The sequence below is a fragment of the Cervus canadensis genome, chromosome 10, assembly GCF_019320065.1.
Source record: "Cervus canadensis isolate Bull #8, Minnesota chromosome 10, ASM1932006v1, whole genome shotgun sequence".
NCBI lineage: Eukaryota > Metazoa > Chordata > Mammalia > Artiodactyla > Cervidae > Cervus > Cervus canadensis.
Window position 1 is genome coordinate 24,233,121 of NC_057395.1, and position 18,155 is coordinate 24,251,275.

Here is an 18,155-nt window from a genome sequence, read left to right on the forward strand (position 1 = left end):
GAGATACTGCCTTCCCAACCTGTGATAGGAGAGTCTGGACACCATCACTTCTTCTGCTCCCCCAAAGGGTCCTTGCCCTAGTTTGGGTGATCAAAGTCAGGCACCGCCTGGGATCACTTTCCTCAGCCCACAGCTGTGCCGCAGAACTGGTGTTGGGACATTAAAGGAACAACAGGGGCCACTTCAGATAAGCACTCACTCTCCTCCTCCCCATGTGAACAGATTGAGCGGATATCAAGAGCCACGGCGTGTGAGGGGAGGGGCGCGGGGATGGAAGATAGAGGAGCTGGCTTTTTATCCGACCTTCAAAGTCCAGCCACTTGATTATGACAGAGTCACCCTGGGCTTCTAATCAATACAGTGAGACAATCAGGCCAGGTCTTCCCGAAGGTGGGCATTGGACTGATGGTCTCTGCTCCCTCTGAAAATCTGTGAGTCCAAAGGCCATGTGCCCGGAAGGGCACATGTGTTGCCCGTGAAAACGCATCCTACCCAGAGATGTGAGACACCCAGATTCAACAGAACGCAGGACCTACTCAGCTCTCCTCCAATGAACACAGCTTTCTCAGACTTTAAAGAAAAAAAACAAAACAAAACATAAATTCTGGGGTATCAGACAATCCTAAATTCAAAGACTATATCCCAACTTGCACTCATGCAAAGTGAATTTTCAGCATTTTCAGATGCTTTCTGGATTCTATCTTTCTCCCAGGAAAGTTCAGTGATACAGCTGAGCCTGGCATTATTTTGTGGACTTGATGAGACTGCATGGGAAGTGGGAAGTGGGTAGAAAGACTCTACCTCCTGATATTGGAATAATTTTGAAAGACTTAACTCCACTTGAAGCTAACACTTCAGGTTTTCATCCCCTTGCCGTGGCTACGTCCTTCCTGCTCTTTCCTGTGATGCTATTCTTCCACAGGTATTCTCTCACTCACCTGACATGGTCCTGTCTGGCATAGGACTTCTTTTGGCTGATAACTCCCCTCCACCCCAATCAATCACATGGAGATCTTGGATCTGTGCAGAAATATAATAATAAATTGACTCTGTCAAATGCTTAAGGATTCTACATTAGGAAAATACCATTCTAGGGTCTCTGTCATGAACAAGTAGCCTATCAAGACCAGAAGGCCCATTTGAAGCTCTGGAAATGTTTTGGTATTCTTCAAACAGGAAATCTTTCAATAATACTAAGAGGCGACACACTATAATGAAGTTATCATACCATAAGTATTTTTTCATTCACCTGTTTTGAAAAATAAATCCTCACAGGAGCCATCCTCTCCTCCACTGCCTTAGCTTTTTTAGGACTTACGTCATAGAAGATGGAAAAACCTTCCTGCACCAGTTCCTTGTTTTTCTAGGTGGAGGATGACTGCAGGTGGAGAGAAGCCATGTTCACCTGGACTATGGGACGCATCACACAAAACAAGTTTGTTCCTCGGGTTTTCAAACACCTCTTCTCCCAACTCCACTAAAATGAATGTAAAATAGTGGGCATATGGTTTGTAAACAAAATAAACTTTGTATTACAATACAAATTATGATGCTGTAGTTGGATCATCAGAACTACTCTTTTGGAAGAAAAGCAGCACAATGAAGAGATGGAGAAGTTCAGAAATCACTTTGCAGGGCACCATCTTGAAAGTCAAAACATTTCTTTCTAAAAGAAAGTGTACATGCAGCCAGGAAGTGTTTATAAATATCATAAAGTGTTCCCGCAGCAAGCATTATATTAGGCATTGGTGAAGGAAGCCAACACATCCAAAATAGTATCGATCATGAATTTAACTGGGGCAAGGGTACCCAAGGTAAAATGTGCAAACATATCATCAGACTTTTGAGGCAGATGATCAACAATCTTGCCAGAATTCTATAAACAAAGCTATGATTTACCTCTGAGCAAGGATCTATTATAAGTAATCATCAACAATTGACTTGCTTTGTGAGTGATTTTTCCCTGTGCTGCCCAGTTAATGATGCAAATCTAACTTGTATCACATATTAGATGGAATGACAGTTTCCCAAATCTGTGGAATCTAAAACAGGAGAGGACAGCATTTTAATCAATGGTTCTGCTGCTCACTGTACAACCGTAAACTCCAGTAAGCACATGCTTTCTAAAAATATTCAGGGAGGAAATAAGGACACAGGAAACTCTACATAATAACCAATTATCCAAAAATGAAGTGAAGCATTGCACATCTATAAAACTTTGTGTATATAATTAACTCTTTGCAACCTGCTTTCTAAGTGGAATTAAATCATAATTAGAATAATCAAAGGGTAGTACGTACATACCTACTCATGCACATCTGTAATCCAACTTTTGTTCATGAAAATTTAATTGTATGAAAATTACAAAAATCTGCATTGCTACTTAAATTAAAATTGGGCAAGAGACTGGAGTATTTCTTCCATTAGCTGTGCCAGGAACTAAATTTTCCCACATGTCTAAGGCTGAGATGGACTGAGCTCTAAGTTCAAATAGCAGTTTCTCAGGGTCTTCCACGCCCTCCCCACCGAGTCCACAGATCATCCCTGCCCAGCTACAAGAACTCAGGTAGGACTAGGCTTCCCGTTCACAACACCTCTCAAACTGCAGTGAAGCAATTAGCTGTATAAGTATACACAACAATACACATGTGGATAAATGTATATCCTTGGTTGTTTGTTTCCCCTACCAGTATAGTAGGAAAGTCCTTGTGTTCTATTCCTTGCATCACATAAAAACTGAATAAATATATGTTGAATGAATAAGTTACAGTCACTGCTTCATCCACCTTAGTCAAAAACTATCACCAAGGAAACCTGGAAGAATTAGGTATTTCTGAAAGCTCTGCAGAAACAATTCAGCTTTTGTCCCTGGGACATCAGTGTCTGTGTCATTCTCTGAGGGAGCCCAGTCATTCCCATGTTCTCTGCCCAACACTTAGAAATTGATAAGAATGTTTTTCCAAATCCCCAATCCTTTCTTTGTACAAACCCACTGGTGGAAGTTAAATTCTTTTGTTATCAATTATTGATACCTTTCATAGAGCCCAGGGAAACAACTTCTAACTAAAGTGATTTTCAGTAGGATATATACAATGAAATATGCCACATCATAAAAGAAAACAAAATGACTTAAGACAACGTTGCAACATGTCAACTGCAAAAATGTAATTGGCATTTCAATCATATTGGCCACTTGTGGTGTCTCATTTGGGGACATCCCACAAGTGTTTCTAACATTCATGAAGTCTGTTCTTTATCAAGATAAGAGGAGGTGGCGTCCCACAGGCAGCAAGGCTAGAACAGAACCGTGTGCTTCTGACATGGAGAGTGGCCCTGCCTTAAACAAGAATCAGCGTCCTCCCATCTTCAGGGCTTATGCTACCAGCAGTCATGCCCTTCACTTTCTGCTCCATCTGTCCTAATCTCTTCTCTCCATCTCATGCTTTCTACTCACTCACAGCGATCCTTCCTCCTGACGTCCTCCTTCTTTCTCTATGGCTCTTCGTTTTCAGTAATCACACCAGTTAGCCAACCAGCTCCATACTGTGAACTCGGGTTCCCCAGGGAGATGTGGACACGTTCAGTGACCATCCTCCCTGTTGGGTAAAGTTCTTGTGTGGCTCCTGTCAAGGGCTCCTGGGCAGCCTATAGATCAGTCAGGTCACATCCATCTAGTCGCCTGTCACCAGAGCGACAAGATAATGAAAGTTAATTAGGGCCACGTGGCCTTGGATAGCAACCCTTTGGAAAAAGTGGGCTATCTTGGTTCAAGAACCAGAAACTAGTTCATTTTAAAAGCAACCTAATCACTAAATTTGGGATGCAGAAAAGTTCCTTATTCTCTCAAGTGGAATAACAGGTGTTCAGATTTTGCTCATTTCTCTATTTTAGTCTACTAGTCCCTTTCATGTTTGCAACTTAAAAAAAAAATAGTGAAAGCAAAGATCAAAATGCCATGGTATAAATACAAAATCAGTAACTGGTCCTTTGTTCTAATATTGACTTTTCACCCTTTAAACCCATTTTCTCATTCTATTTTTCATCAGAACTCTGCTGCTCCCAAGTACAAATATAAATGGACAAAGGCCTGAGAATTGTGCTGAGAACTGCAGAAAGTAGTTGAAGTTCACATTTGGACCGTATCCAGTTTTCTGCCATCACAAAACTCTATTCAATCCCTCTGCACAGAAGAAGCAGATTACGTAAAGAAAAGAACAAAACTTTCCTTTTATCTACTTTTCAATTTACTATGCATGAGTATTTTTGTAAAAAGTTACTTTGCTAGACTTCTAGTGGTCATGTATGTCTCAATTATCTGTAAAACTGGCTTCACAAGGCTTTAAGTTAATAAAAATATAAGATCACCTTATTCTCGATCCAAATCATTTTAGTGCAGAAAAAAATCTTGCTAAGTTGGTCATTTCTCTGTGGCTTGAGTTCCAAAGAGTAAACTCTATGAGCATAGTGGGGGGGAAAAAACTTTGAGAGAAAAAAAAGTAAATTCTTCAAATAAATAAATAAGCTGATTTACCATTTGAAATGTTATAAGTATGTTTAATGATTAATAGCATACAAATATTTCATACTTTTGGAATATGAAAAACAGAAAATTCAAGATTAGGAAGAGTATTCTTTGCGCAAGAGCACTAAACGTGTCATCAGCAGAGTTTATCGGTTTATCATTAGGAGAATTTAGGCACCATCAAAGAACTGTTACAAAATAACACAATAAAGCTAAGACCCTAGTCTCAGTAGATTTACATGAGGGCAAAGAAAGGAACAAACTCACTTTTTCCAACTATGGGAAAATTAGGGGAAAAAGCAATTATCCTCTATGATAAATGAGCCATTCTGAGTTGGGAAATCAGAGCATCTCCCTGTTTCATGTACCCAGTTTGAGCACTTTCTATTCTTTGCTGCAAGCTGTTTCTTTCATCTTTCAAACACAAGAAAATTAAAGTCGTACTATTGAGGACATATGAGGAAGTCAGTCTTGGAAGCAGTGAACTACAATGATGTATTACTGTAGCACTTTGATATAAAATCAAAAAGAGACTCAGCTTGAAAAAGCATACTATTGTTTTCATTTAAAGCTAAGTTTATGTGTAGGAGGAAGACACATTCTCAACGGCTCACCAAGGTAAGCGGTCTGAGGCTGGCACAGACCTTTGAGGCAATTTGACATGAGTCGTCACGATAAACCCACACCCAGGGTATTATCAATGAGCACTGCTCTAAGAAACCAAGGTGAGAACTGACAAGTGGAACCATTTTGTTACATCCTGCATTTATTTAAGCAAACCGAATGTGTAGAGATAGGAAATTAAAGCGTTATAATGTTTTACAAATACAGAAAGAAGACACAGAATAATAATACCCTGGAGAGAGTGCATCTGAGAACGAGGCTTCATCACAGGAGAACACTTGCAGGGACCACTTGGGAGCCATGGCGGATGCATCCATCTGTCATTCTTGTTCTGACATCATTCAAATGGTTTCAATAGATAAATCAGCAATCTGCTCTTACACGAGTGATAATCCTAATGATCATGGTAGCCTTGAAGGGCTTGTGAGTAACTATACATACACGATGCTCAGCTGAATGTGTTATTTCAGTGCTGCTATACATTATGCGGGGGAAATAACAGCATATTACACAATTACTGTGACATCCACTAAAATGTGAACTAGTTTGCATAGGTTAGTCCTTTGGGCAGCACGATGTTGCTCTAGTCCACCAAGGCTTAAAGATTCACAGTGTAGAGGAAAAAATATGAATTAAAGCATTTCTACTAAAATATATTTTAATAGCTGGTGTTAACAATTTGCATAACAAAAGCCAAATTATATTAATAACGTATCATTCTGTAAGCTCCTTCATTTTAAAACATGAAGTGTTTTCTATAAAACTGTAGGCTCTCAAAGTTAGTACAATCTTGCAAATTAATCATTAACCACAATTCTACATATTTTGAAGCAAATAGAAACCAATCTGCACAAGGATTCAAGTTCATGTTTTAATCACAGGTCAAAGAGCAAAGATTCCACACCCTGTCTGTAATACACTTGGTGCTACTTATAAATGCTCAGCCGTTCATTGTATGAACACTAAAGAAGGGAACTATGATGTAGTTTTCTCTTTTCCTTTAAAGTAAACCATTCTTAACAGCAGCTGGATTACAAAGAAGTGTATACTATGCAAATTGAATACCATATATCAAACACAAAAAGCATATGGAATTCCCATGAAGATACTGAAGTAACAAGGACAACTGGGGTGTAGATTTGCCCCAGGGGTCCTTCCAGGCTTGTGGACCCAGTAGTCTAAGCATCAGGAAATAATGGCCACAGAAGCATCATACAATGTCTTGATTTTCTTGAATCAGTGCTAGTGGATAACTGCCTGGAAAGAACCTTTAATGAGTGTAGAATACTTCAAAAAGAGACTTTCATTTTAGCATTCTTCACTTGGTTTACAGAGCTTCTTGGTAACTAAAGCTTTCTCACTTCCATGTCAAGTTACCACAAACAACCATACTCTAACCACTTTCAGATTATCAGAAGCAAATAGCTAAGGTATAATGGATTTATGAAGTGAATTTCATCTGGTGTAATGAATTCAGCCTCATAACATAATTCTTCTAACTTACAATAGGTATTTTAAATCTCAAACCTAAAGTTTATGTTTATGCATCTCAACCATATATAAATTCACAAAGAATCTTTCAGAAATAGACGAAAGAAGTTGGTATTTTCTAAAGTTCTAAACCTCTAGAGGTAAAATACAGTCAGTTATCACCTTTCCTAACCATCAGGAGCATCTCACTTCCCCACCATAAAAATACCAATAATCATATAATAAAATATTACTATAGAATTGGCAGAAGCTTGCTTGCTTGGTTTTCTTTCCAAGAACATAATGAATAAACAAGGGTAATCAAAAAGGCACCGATATTTTTTATCTCTATATAATTATAATTTTGGTATAAACTATATCCACTTTATATAGAGGGTGTTATTAAAGGATCACACACAATTTCTTTAATCTTTTCATTAAAAAACATTCCACTGGAGATGGGCAAACCTGAAGAAAAGATGCGCCTCTTAAGTTTCCACTGTGTGTTTAGGGAAATCTTCTTCCCAAATCTGTGTTGTCGAGCTCAACACAGACAAGATAAGGAAAGAAAGACTGTAGCGAGACTGGCAAAACTGTATGTTCACCATCCTCAAGTAATGAACCTGGCGGCAAGAGAGGGGCTGGTCTAATCGCATCCACATTCATAAAAGGTGCTCCTGGGAACTGTGCTTGCAAATTCCTGTGTGGTCTCTGAGGTGGGGGAAGCCTGAGAAGATGCAGGGACAGTGTGGAGATCTGACAACGGGATAATTATTTCCAAGTGGGCTACACTGTGGACGTGTAAACAATAAAAAGGAGACATGATGACGTGCCTTGTCACAGGTTAGAAATAGAAAGCTTTCCCAGAGAACGAGAATTAGTAAAAACGCTCACTACAAAAACTTACACCACAAGCGATATATTCGGTTGCTATGCTCTGCTCAAGAGAGAGATGATCCATCTAAGTTCTGTTTTCGGAACCTTTTAAAAGCGTATCAAACTGCCCTTGTGCTTTTATCAGGTTTGAGAACACATCACAATTAGAAAATCAGGTGCATGCTCTCTGTGCAAGGGCATTTACAGCCCTCTTTAACTTGATTTTTAAAAGACTTGTTTTTTTAAAACCCTTCTTGAGCTGTCATATTATGTAGGATATAACTGTTGCCAAATTGAAAACAAGAGGGGGGATGTGTGGAAAGGGGAAAAGGTGTTCGAGAATGTAGTCTTGAAAATGATGCTGTAAAAATAGCACTTTGGTTTTATACATATATTTTTTTCTATATTTCTGCTGAGACGCTTAATATCCTGACAGTCTTTAATAACAGTGACAACACCATCAAATTATAGCATCAGGAATGTGTGCAACTTGTTGTCCCTCAGTCTTTATTGTAAAATAACTGCCCTCTAGTTAAATTCTGATCAGTTCTTAATTCCTAAAGGCTGGAAGCAGAAGTAGCTTGCTATGCAAACATTATGTGAAGCTTAAAATTTGGGGAAAATTACTCCCCAAATAAGTATTGACTTTTACATTCAGTGAATCTGATTTTGAAATAAGTGGAAGAGAAAAACAATGAAACATTAAGCTGTTACTTTATGACTACTTCCCCATTATAACCATCATTTCAAATTCAGCTTCCTATAAATGTGCTACTTATCAAAAAGTGATAAGACTCATCCCACATTGAGTCTGCAGATTTAATCAACAACTACTCTCTTATAATCACAAAAAGTAGTCTGTCTGGGTGAATCATAAATATTTATTTAATGGTATAATAAAACTAAGCAAGCTTGTTGCCCTCAGTTTTAATGGAAAAGAATTTTTGAAAGAATATTCCAAGTTCTGCTTGTTTTCGTAGGTTTGTGTATAAGACACCAAAACCAGTATGGGGTTTAATCAATTAAATTGCAACTGATCATTTCAGTGACAGAAAATCAGGCAAGCTGATTATGTGGTGATCTGTAAAACCCCCTCAAATAACCTCTAGTCATTTTCCTAAATTTTTCTCTTCTCAGTTTTAGATCAGTGTCATATAGTATGTCGCTTGAGTGTAATAAAGCTTATCTAATTACTCTTTTAGCCTGATAAAAATGAGACTATAGATTTCAAAACTATGTGCTTACTTTTCAAAGGTGTAAATGAATTAATATTTGTCTTTGGACTAATAAATATTTCAAGAAAAGATGTTTTACAGCTTATTTTGTTAATTTCTTTGAATATATCATTAAGGCAGATATCCCCATGGCCCATATATTTGATTACATGTTTGTAATTACATTTTGCTTTTTCAGTTTCATCACAGCTGTAAAGTCAGACCCTACATGACTGCTACCCTGTTGCAAGTCTCACTAATGGCACAATCAGAAAAACCCAGAGTTGCTGATGGGCGTGAACCTCTCCAGTGATCTCGACTGTGGACTCCAGGTAAAAACTTCATGACGTGATGGTCATGGCTGCGAATCCAGCAAGAGCCTGCAAAGTCACTCACTGGAAAATTAAAATATGACAACGATTTCTTTTTTAATGAACAACTTGTCAAATCTTTGGTGACATCCCCCTCTCACTTCCAAATGTGATTTAGAAAATAAAAACCAGAAAGTGGAAAGGAAATCTTTTCATTAAGCAATTTCAGTAGCTAGATTTCCATCCAAGAATCTGAATACTGTTTTCCCAAATAAGAAACCAGATCACCTGTCTCTCTGTGTGTGCAGCTGGTAATCTTTTGTTCATTGGTTTCTCCCAGCACACTTCATATTCCAGCTTTGTCACTGGCTTCTAGGAACTTTTCTTAACTTTTAAGTCAAGAGTGGCATTAAGTTAATGAAGCTGTTCAATAAATGCCTAAATCACTTATTTGCTAGCGTATACATCTATTTCCTAAGGTGTAAATCCTTCAAAACTAGAGTGCAATGCGGCAGGAGAATCTCAAGCAACTTTTCAAGTTATGCTTTTCTGATGAGCTGGCATCTAGAGGGTAGGGCTTTTAGGTATCAGCCACACTTTTTGTTTGAATAACAGGAACAGGGCAGTGCAGCTGCCTATGTTACAGAAGCTTGAACCTACATGACATGCAACAGGGTAAAGGCTATTAGTATTAGGGCAATAACATACATGACCTTAAATTTTGCCCTTTGCAGAGTAGCTGTGAAGTTATTTGGTCCTGACATTCTATGGAGCCAAGCGTGTACTTAGGTTCATAGAATGTAAATGGAGAATTGGATATGCCTCGGTACAAATGAGAAATAAATAGACCCAAGTCGGCCCAGGGAACAAGGAAATTTCTTTGTTCATTGAAAGTTTCTAGATCCCTAAGGCCACCAGTCAGTATAATTTTAACAGAACTGTCAGTCTTCCACTGCTTACATTTATTATATTTAGGCAATTTTCACTTGAATTGGAAATTGCCTTGTGACTCGAAAGTTAAATGGTTTTTAAATTATCAGCTGTGTTATTGAATTAAGAGGACTGGCTTCTGGTGATTCCAAAGTGACAGCTAAGAAGTTTCATATATTTGTGACATTTGAGGGACAATCAACATCTCTATTAAAGTTTACAAAAATATGTTTTCCCAGAAGGGTTCAGTAGCCAATCAAAGGAAACCATTAACACAACCAGCAGCACCAGGTCTCCAGACTTGATTATTTGTTTATATCAATTACCAAAAATGCTGCTGTTTTTCAGCCCAGAAGTCATTCCTTCTTCCTGGTACCTGCATGTCTAATTGTCAAAGGAAGGATAGATTATTGTAAAATAACTGCCAAGTTGTCTTAAAAGTATCTTCTATCTTTTAAAAAGATTGGGTTTAGTATACATTAGAACAAAGCTCAAAGGGCAAGGAGAAATGATTAATTAACAAACTCAATGTAATTCGCTGGAAGCATTCCGGTTTTTCCAGTTCTCTGCACCGTGCCGTACATCCAGCCGTCGTCAATGGGCTGCACGTTGACGATGTAGTCACCATCTCTGAAGGAGACTTCATCTTCATCCTGGGCGCTGTAATCGTACATGGCTCGGTAGGTCCTCTGAGAAAGGAAAGATGGGGTCACACGATGGACACCAAGACAGTCATGGCTACAAATGCCAACCACAACAAACCAGCCCACACATAAAGGAACTACCGGGAGCCCTTCCAAGCACATCTATTTCTGGAGCCTACTGTCTGTCCTGATTGTGTTCATTTCAAGGTTACTAGTCTGGCAAAAGGGGTAATATTGTGGACCAGAGCAAGCCACTAAATGCAACAGCTAGCTGTCAAAAAGTAAGCTTTGAGCACTTGGAACTCTCTGCTCCATATTATGTGACAGCCTGGATAGAGGGTGGAGAGTTTGGGGGGGTATGTATGACTGAATCCTTTTGCTGCTCACCGGAAACTATCACAACATTGTTTGTTAATTGGCTATACCCCAATACAAAATAAAAAGCTTTTTTTAAAAAGTAAGCTTTGAAGCAGTAAAGCCACTCCCTCAGCTTCAGATAAGCCCAGAGACCTTAGATTATATAGATTCTCCCCTAGTCCACATTCTTCAGAGAACAAAACTCACCAAAGTGGCAGACAGGCCCAAGTCACTGCCAAGTCATTACAACCACTGGTCCCCTGGCAGAGGCGATGAATTTTACTAAAAAATTTTGTTTCTACTTTAAAATATTTAAAAAAAAATAAAAAGAAAAAATCCATAATATACTCAATAGGATTTTGTATCACGTGATAGGAGACATTTAGCATATGAATGTCATGAATATTGAGGTACATATAATTAAATTCTTGTTATAATGAGTTGAGTTTTATTATATGTTTTCATTTGAGGCCAAGAATTTAGCTAATAATATCAGACAACCTCAAAATCAAGTGCATTAGTAGACTGAGGAAACTGACTGAGATGCAAGAATTTTAGAATGATTAAAGATTCCTTACCACCCATTAAAGGAAATAAGTCATAGACACGTGACGTATAGCATAGGGAAATAGTCAATAATATTATAATAATCCTGTATGGTACACAATCTATAAGAATACCAAATCACTATGTTGTATACCTGAAACTAATGTAAAAAAATGAATTTTTTTATGTAAAAAATGAACCATATTCAACCCAACTGTATTCCATGTGCTTTTATATTCTGGAGATAAACTATGAAGACCAGGGAAGGAGGAGCACTTCAATTGGGCACTTACTAGATTTGGTGAATGCTGCATTGACCTCACAGATGACAGGCTGGTCTGGTGCATGTACCCATACCCTTGAGAATGGCTTTGCTGGTAGGCTCCAGGAAGAACAGGTGCTGGACATTAAACAGAGACACACACACACAAAGAATCCTTAAAATGAGCCTCAGAGTACCCATCCCAAGCCCTCAAGTAACCCCATGCTCAGCTAGACAATTCTGAAGCAAAACGCCATTTTCAGTGTCATGTGAAATGTGAGCAGTGATGTTATAAGTAACCTCTAGGGTGCTATAAATTTCAGTCATTAAGGGAATATGTAGGTAATCAGTGTAACATGCAATCAAATATGTGTTAGAAATGCTTATAATGCTCTATTGCAGATGCTATATATTAAAACAACACAAATAACAAAAATTCCCATAATCTCTTAAGAAATTCATGTTTTCACTTGGCTGTGTGATCCTTGTAGGCATTTTCAAAAATAAAAATAAGAAATTTAAAGGATTTTACAGCAAAGACTTACTGTATAGCATAGGGAACTATACTCAATACTTTCTAATAATCTAGAAAGGAAAAGAATCTGAAAAAGAAATAGATTTACATGTATATGTATAACTGAATCACTGTGATGTAAATTTGAAACTAACACAACATTGTAAATCAGCTATATGTCAATTAAAAAAAAAAAGAAATTTAAAGGAATTTAATTGGATTGTCAGACCAGTGACAGGATATAAGTGTTTTCACAAAATATTGAATACTTAACAATAGACACTTTCAGTATTTTGAGACATACTGCTGAATGTTACCTTTACAAAGATGGTAAACATAGCATATGTTTAGAAACAAATGTTTGTTAAGCAGTTAATAATAAGTCTGTACCTTTTAAAGAAAATTTTATTTAGAATATATGGGTCATATATATGAATCATATAAGAAACATTTTATTTTGGCTATAAGTCAGTTGAATAAAGTTACAAAACCTTAGGAACCAAACCACTTAAAGAATTTCATAAACATTAAACTTCTACATAAAAAAAAGAGAGTATTCACTTAGTTTGTGCTAGTCTCACACTAATTAATGACATTCAAAAGACATAGTTCCTGTTTTGAAGAAAACAGAATTCTAGAGAAACTAATACAGAAGCTAGACAAAACCCCACAAAAATTAGTAGTGTGCATTTGTAACCAGAATCACGGGCTACACATGAAGGTATTTTAGTAGGCGTAACCTTCATCATAGGACTTGTATAATACAAGTCCTATAAAAACCCACAAAAGATTGTCCTGTTTGTTCAATCAGGCTGAGTATATAACATAATTATAATGGTTGATTTACTCAGGACATTATAATAAAAGAATAAAGCAGATGCAATTCTTGGGTATTATGAATAATTACTATTTTATAAGTGGCACACATTCTAATGATATATGAGAACATCAAACTTTAAAGAAGTTTAATCATCAGAAAGTAACAAATCATTACTGTATTCTCCATATAATAGTGATATTAGGTTAAATGGAGATTTTTAAAGTAGTTCTTGAATTAATTCACATTATAATGTTGTAACTGCATTTATTTAATGTCTTTCTAGAGAAAGCACTTAACTTGGATTGCAGTATATTTTAAAGTTATTAAACATCGAATACTTCAGAAAACAGCACTTTTTAACATTATCAACTCAATTTAAATGTTTAATGTTAATAGATGTCAAGGATGTTGTCAAAATTCACTCATGAAAAAAAATAATTTCCATAAATACCTAGACCTAATTAATTAGCTGAGTAAAAAAGCTTTTCCTTGTGTTGGAAGCAGAAAGCACTGACCACTCATTTATTTTCTCCCTTGACTATCAGCAAATATTTAAAAGACTTCATGTGTGCATAGAGCTGACTCCCCTTCCTGTCACGTGGTAAGCCTGCATGGATGTGAACAATTCTCACTGTCCACTACATTCAAAGCATGCAGGCGTTAGAAGAGTGACAAAACCAGTTGTCTTCCTATAGCTGTGATGGTCTCGGACACTTATCCTTTGCCCAATTAAAGAAATGGCTTAGGATACTTACAGTATTTCCTTAAATACATATTAATCAGTGACTCTAACTGCATCCCCAGGCTAGCACTTCTGGACTGGGTTTTTATCCATTTAAACAAGTCATTTCTTCATTATTATCTTGATCTATATGTGAATACTTAAGATTAAATAAGTAACCCTTTAAAATTAACTAAAATTAAAAATTAAACTTTCGATCCTTTGTCACACTATTTAACTATGACTTTTAAATTTTGATGTACAGAGTCAAGCACCATCATCTTAAAATATTTGGGGAAAAAAGTCAAGAAAGGACAATGATGAAAAAAACTCTTAAATATGCTATCTGATAGGCTGTAACACATTTAAATTTGCACAGGTTTAGCACCCATCAGTACCAACAACTCAAAAAATGTTGTTTAAAAGTACTCTCTAGATACAGAACCATAATTTGAAAAGATACATGTACTCCAGTGTTCACTGCAGCACTATTTACAATAGCCAAGATATGGAAGCCACCTAAATGCCGATCAACAGAGGAATGGACAAAGAAGATGCGGCACATATATACAACGGGATATCACTCAGCCATAAAGATGGAATTGTGCCACTCTCAGAGGTGTAGATGGATTAGAGATTGTCATAAAGAGTGATGTTCAGTCATAAAGAGAAAAACAAATATCATATATTAACACACAAATGAGGACTTTAGAAAGGTGGTACAGATGGATTTATTTCCAGAACAGAAATAGGGTCAAAGATGTAGAAAACAAACTTATGATTACCAAAGCCAGAAGGAGAGAAGACTAAATTAAGAGACTGGGATTAACATATACACACGATCATATATAAAATTGATAATAAAGACCTATTGTGTAGATCAGGGAACTCTACTCAATATTCTTTAATAGCCTATATGAGAAAAGGTCTAAAATCTAAAAAAGAATGAATATATGTATAACTGATTTACTTTGTTGTACACCTAAAACTAACACAACATTGTAAACCAACTATACTCCAATAAAAATTGTTTTAAAAAGTGTTTTCTAGTTTTGGCATTTAAAAATGAAGTAAATTTGCTGCTGCTGCTGCTAAGTCACTTCAGTCGTGTCCGACTCTGTGCGACCCCTTAGACGGCAGGCTCCCCCGTCCACCAGGCTCCCCTGTCCCTGGGATTCTCCAGGCAAGAACACTGGACTGGGTTGCCATTTCCTTCTCCAATGCATGAAAGTGAAAAGTGAAAGTGAAGTCGCTCAGTTGTGTCCAACTCTTAGTGACCCATGGACTGCAGCCTACCAGGCTCCTCCATCCATGGGATTTTCCAGATAAGAGTACTAGAGTGGGGTGCCATTGCCTTCTCTGGAAGTAAATTTATGCCTACTCAATTGTTCAAATATGACCTCCAAAAGGAATCTGTAGCTACTGTGAAATACAGAGGGAGAAGAAAGTATTTGTCCTAAACATGCACAGATTGGAAAGAACAGAAGAGTTTAGAATGAGAAATCTCAGAGTAAATACAAACTATATCCTTATGGTCTCTTCTCACTCCTTTATTGATTATTTTCATCTCCCTCTCTGGCTATATTATTTAACACAAGTCCTTTTGGGGTTATCAAACTTGTTATCTACCTTATACTTGGTACAATAAAAGATTTTTTAGGAAGATCCTATTAGGACTATAAAAATATAACTGAGAGCTCAGAGGAATCAACTTACTAAAAGCAAATGCCTATTTAAAAGCGGGCACAAACATTGCTTTTTTATTGTTTTGCTACATGAATGTTTTTTATGAAACATAGGTGGAACAAGCAAAAGGAAATTTCAAGCAGTTGCTCTGGAAATTGGGTTTATTCCTTAATAAAATTTGAGCAAAAGATGAGTATGAGATATTGTTCATGAAAATATGGAATTCAATCAGTTTTGCAAAAGCAAGATATTAGGCTAATTTTGCAATGAACAAGAATTTCTTAAGAAAGAGAACACACAGTGCCTTCCTTATTACACTAGTGGTCAGTCCCCACACACATTGGTACAGATGATGGTAAAGACTCTTGATGCTTAACCTCAAGACTCTTGAGGTTAAGCAGTTTCTATTTCAAAATAATAAAGGCCCAAAAACAATAGCTTTCATTATATTAAGGCAACCACAAAACATGAAAGTGTGACTCAACTTCCATTTCACATTGATAAACCAGAGATTGACCAGAGATCTGGAAGCTGACTAAGCTCTGTAGATTTGGGGCTCTATTTGAATGTCCTGTAATATTTATAAGGGTTTCCCAGGTGGCACTAGTGGTAAAGAACACACCTGCCAATCAGGAGACATAAGAGAGATCAGGAGGGTCCCCCAAGGAGGACATGACAATCTACTCCAGTGTTCGTGCCTGGGAAATTCCATGAACAGAGGAGACTAGAGGACTACAGTCCATGGGGTTGCAAAGAGTCAGACAAGACTGAAGCAAGTTAGCATGAATGCACGCATAGTATTTATAAAATCGAAATTTCTCTTCTAGTGCCCAATAAATTCTTCCATAAACAGCCAATACTAATATTTTCTATTTAATGTCTAGTCTTACAATGGAAGGAAAGAAAATCAAGGTAAAGAAGTAGACAGGAAGACCATAAAACAGAAGGTGAAAATGTATGAAGAAAAATCTTTAGGAGCCTTCAGAAATCTGAAACTAGAAAAATAAGGAAATACATGCAAACACATGAAGATTAGAGTAAATGAACCCAAAAAAATTAATGAAGAAAAAGTAGAATTACCTCAATTAGCAGTAGAAAAAGCACACCCAAAAATGTCCCATCCGGGGTAGGTACCCAGAGTAAGCAGCAGAAGAAAAGGAGTTAATTATAGAGGTATCCTCCATGTGCCTGGTGCTTTATATATTGCCCCTTAGCAAAACAGAACAACCCTCTAATACAGGTGTCATTGTATTTCCACTTTATAGAATAAAAATCCAGAGGCTGGGAGGTTAACCAGGAAGGCATCAGAACAACCATCTCTGCACAGTGACCACAATAAAAGTCTCAGATCCTTACAGACAGAGCGGAGGTTTTGACAGCCTCACAATGACTATAGAGTAATAGTAGATATCCAAATTTCAAATGCAGAACATAAAAATAAATATCATGCTGTACTGATGTCTTGGCCAGGTATAAAACCTTTTTGGCTGGTACAAAAACACCAGACTAAGTGGCTTAACCAACATCATTTCTTTCTCACAGTTCTGGAAGCTGGGAAGTCCAAAGTAAAGCATGAGCAGGTCCAGTGTCTGGTGAGGATCTGCTTCCTGATTCACAGAGGGCTATCTTTTCACTGAGTCTTTTACATGGCAGGAGGGGGAGAGGGTGATGGAACCGTGTTGGGTCTCTTCTGTTTTTATTACTTATTTATCGATATGGGGGGATCTCTTGTATATAAGGGCACTAATCCCATTCACGAGAACTCCACCCTCACAAACTAATCACCTCCCAAGGGCCACATTACCATCATATTGGGGGTAAGGATTTCAATACATGAATTTGGAGGGACACAAGCATTAAGTCCATGGCTACTACAGACAACATGCACAGAGAAAATAAACTGGGGGTTTACTTAAAGGCATTTTTAAAAATCTAGAATAAAGAGAAAATCAGCCCTCAGGGATTTTCCAGTAAAGAATACAAGAATGAATGCAATGAAATCATCATATTTTCTAACACCTGTATCCCCACAAATTCATGTGTTGAATCCTATTCCCAAAATGTGGTGGTATTTGGAGATGGGGACTTTGGGGTGATTAGGTCATGAGAATGGAGCTCTCATGAATGGGATAAGTGTCCTTATTTGTGGGGGCAAATATTTAACCCAGGACTCAAGGAGCAACTGGGGATTGTGGGAAGAAAGCTGAGCCAAAAGAAGCTCATTGCAGGAGAACTGAGGGGCTAACACGCAACACTCCTGGTGAGGCAACACCACATGGCACCAATGATGGAGGGGTGGACAAAGACCCCACTTTTGGGGTGTTGACCAGGGCAAGGCCATCTGAGAGGAAATGTAGACTTTGCAGCCAAAAAATGTCTTTCCAATAATAAAATTTCCCTTTCCTCCCAAAGAAGACTTGTTTCCTAATTGGGTTGCTATAGATAGTGTCTCCCTGGGGGCAAAAGCTGGGCAGGTTTGCTAGTGATCCTCTTACATGACTGCGAGTTTCCTAAGCTTAGCCCTTCTCAGCTGAGACACATAGCCTCTGTGTGCTCAGCATCTACCTGGGCTTGCACCCATGACCCACTGCCTTATCTTCCTTGGAACTCAGAGGGTGGAGGAGCACAGGGAATCGGAATCCTTGCCACATGAAGCCC

At 37.6% G+C, this 18,155-nt stretch overlaps 1 protein-coding gene across 11 annotated transcripts in view; it reads right to left on the reverse strand.

Moving 5' to 3' along the window:
- Positions 1–4,530: 4,530 nt before the first annotated feature.
- Positions 4,531–18,155, reverse strand: part of NEBL (nebulette) — a 380,361-nt gene continuing 366,736 nt past the window's right edge. For all 11 annotated transcript variants that reach the window (XM_043478745.1, XM_043478744.1, XM_043478746.1 and 8 more), the window contains 2 exons: positions 11,788–11,894; positions 4,531–10,636 (listed from right to left, as the gene is read on the reverse strand). In XM_043478745.1, the coding sequence (XP_043334680.1) occupies positions 10,460–10,636; positions 11,788–11,894 (284 nt within the window). In that variant the 3' untranslated portion in view covers positions 4,531–10,459. The remainder of the gene's footprint in view (positions 10,637–11,787; positions 11,895–18,155) is intronic.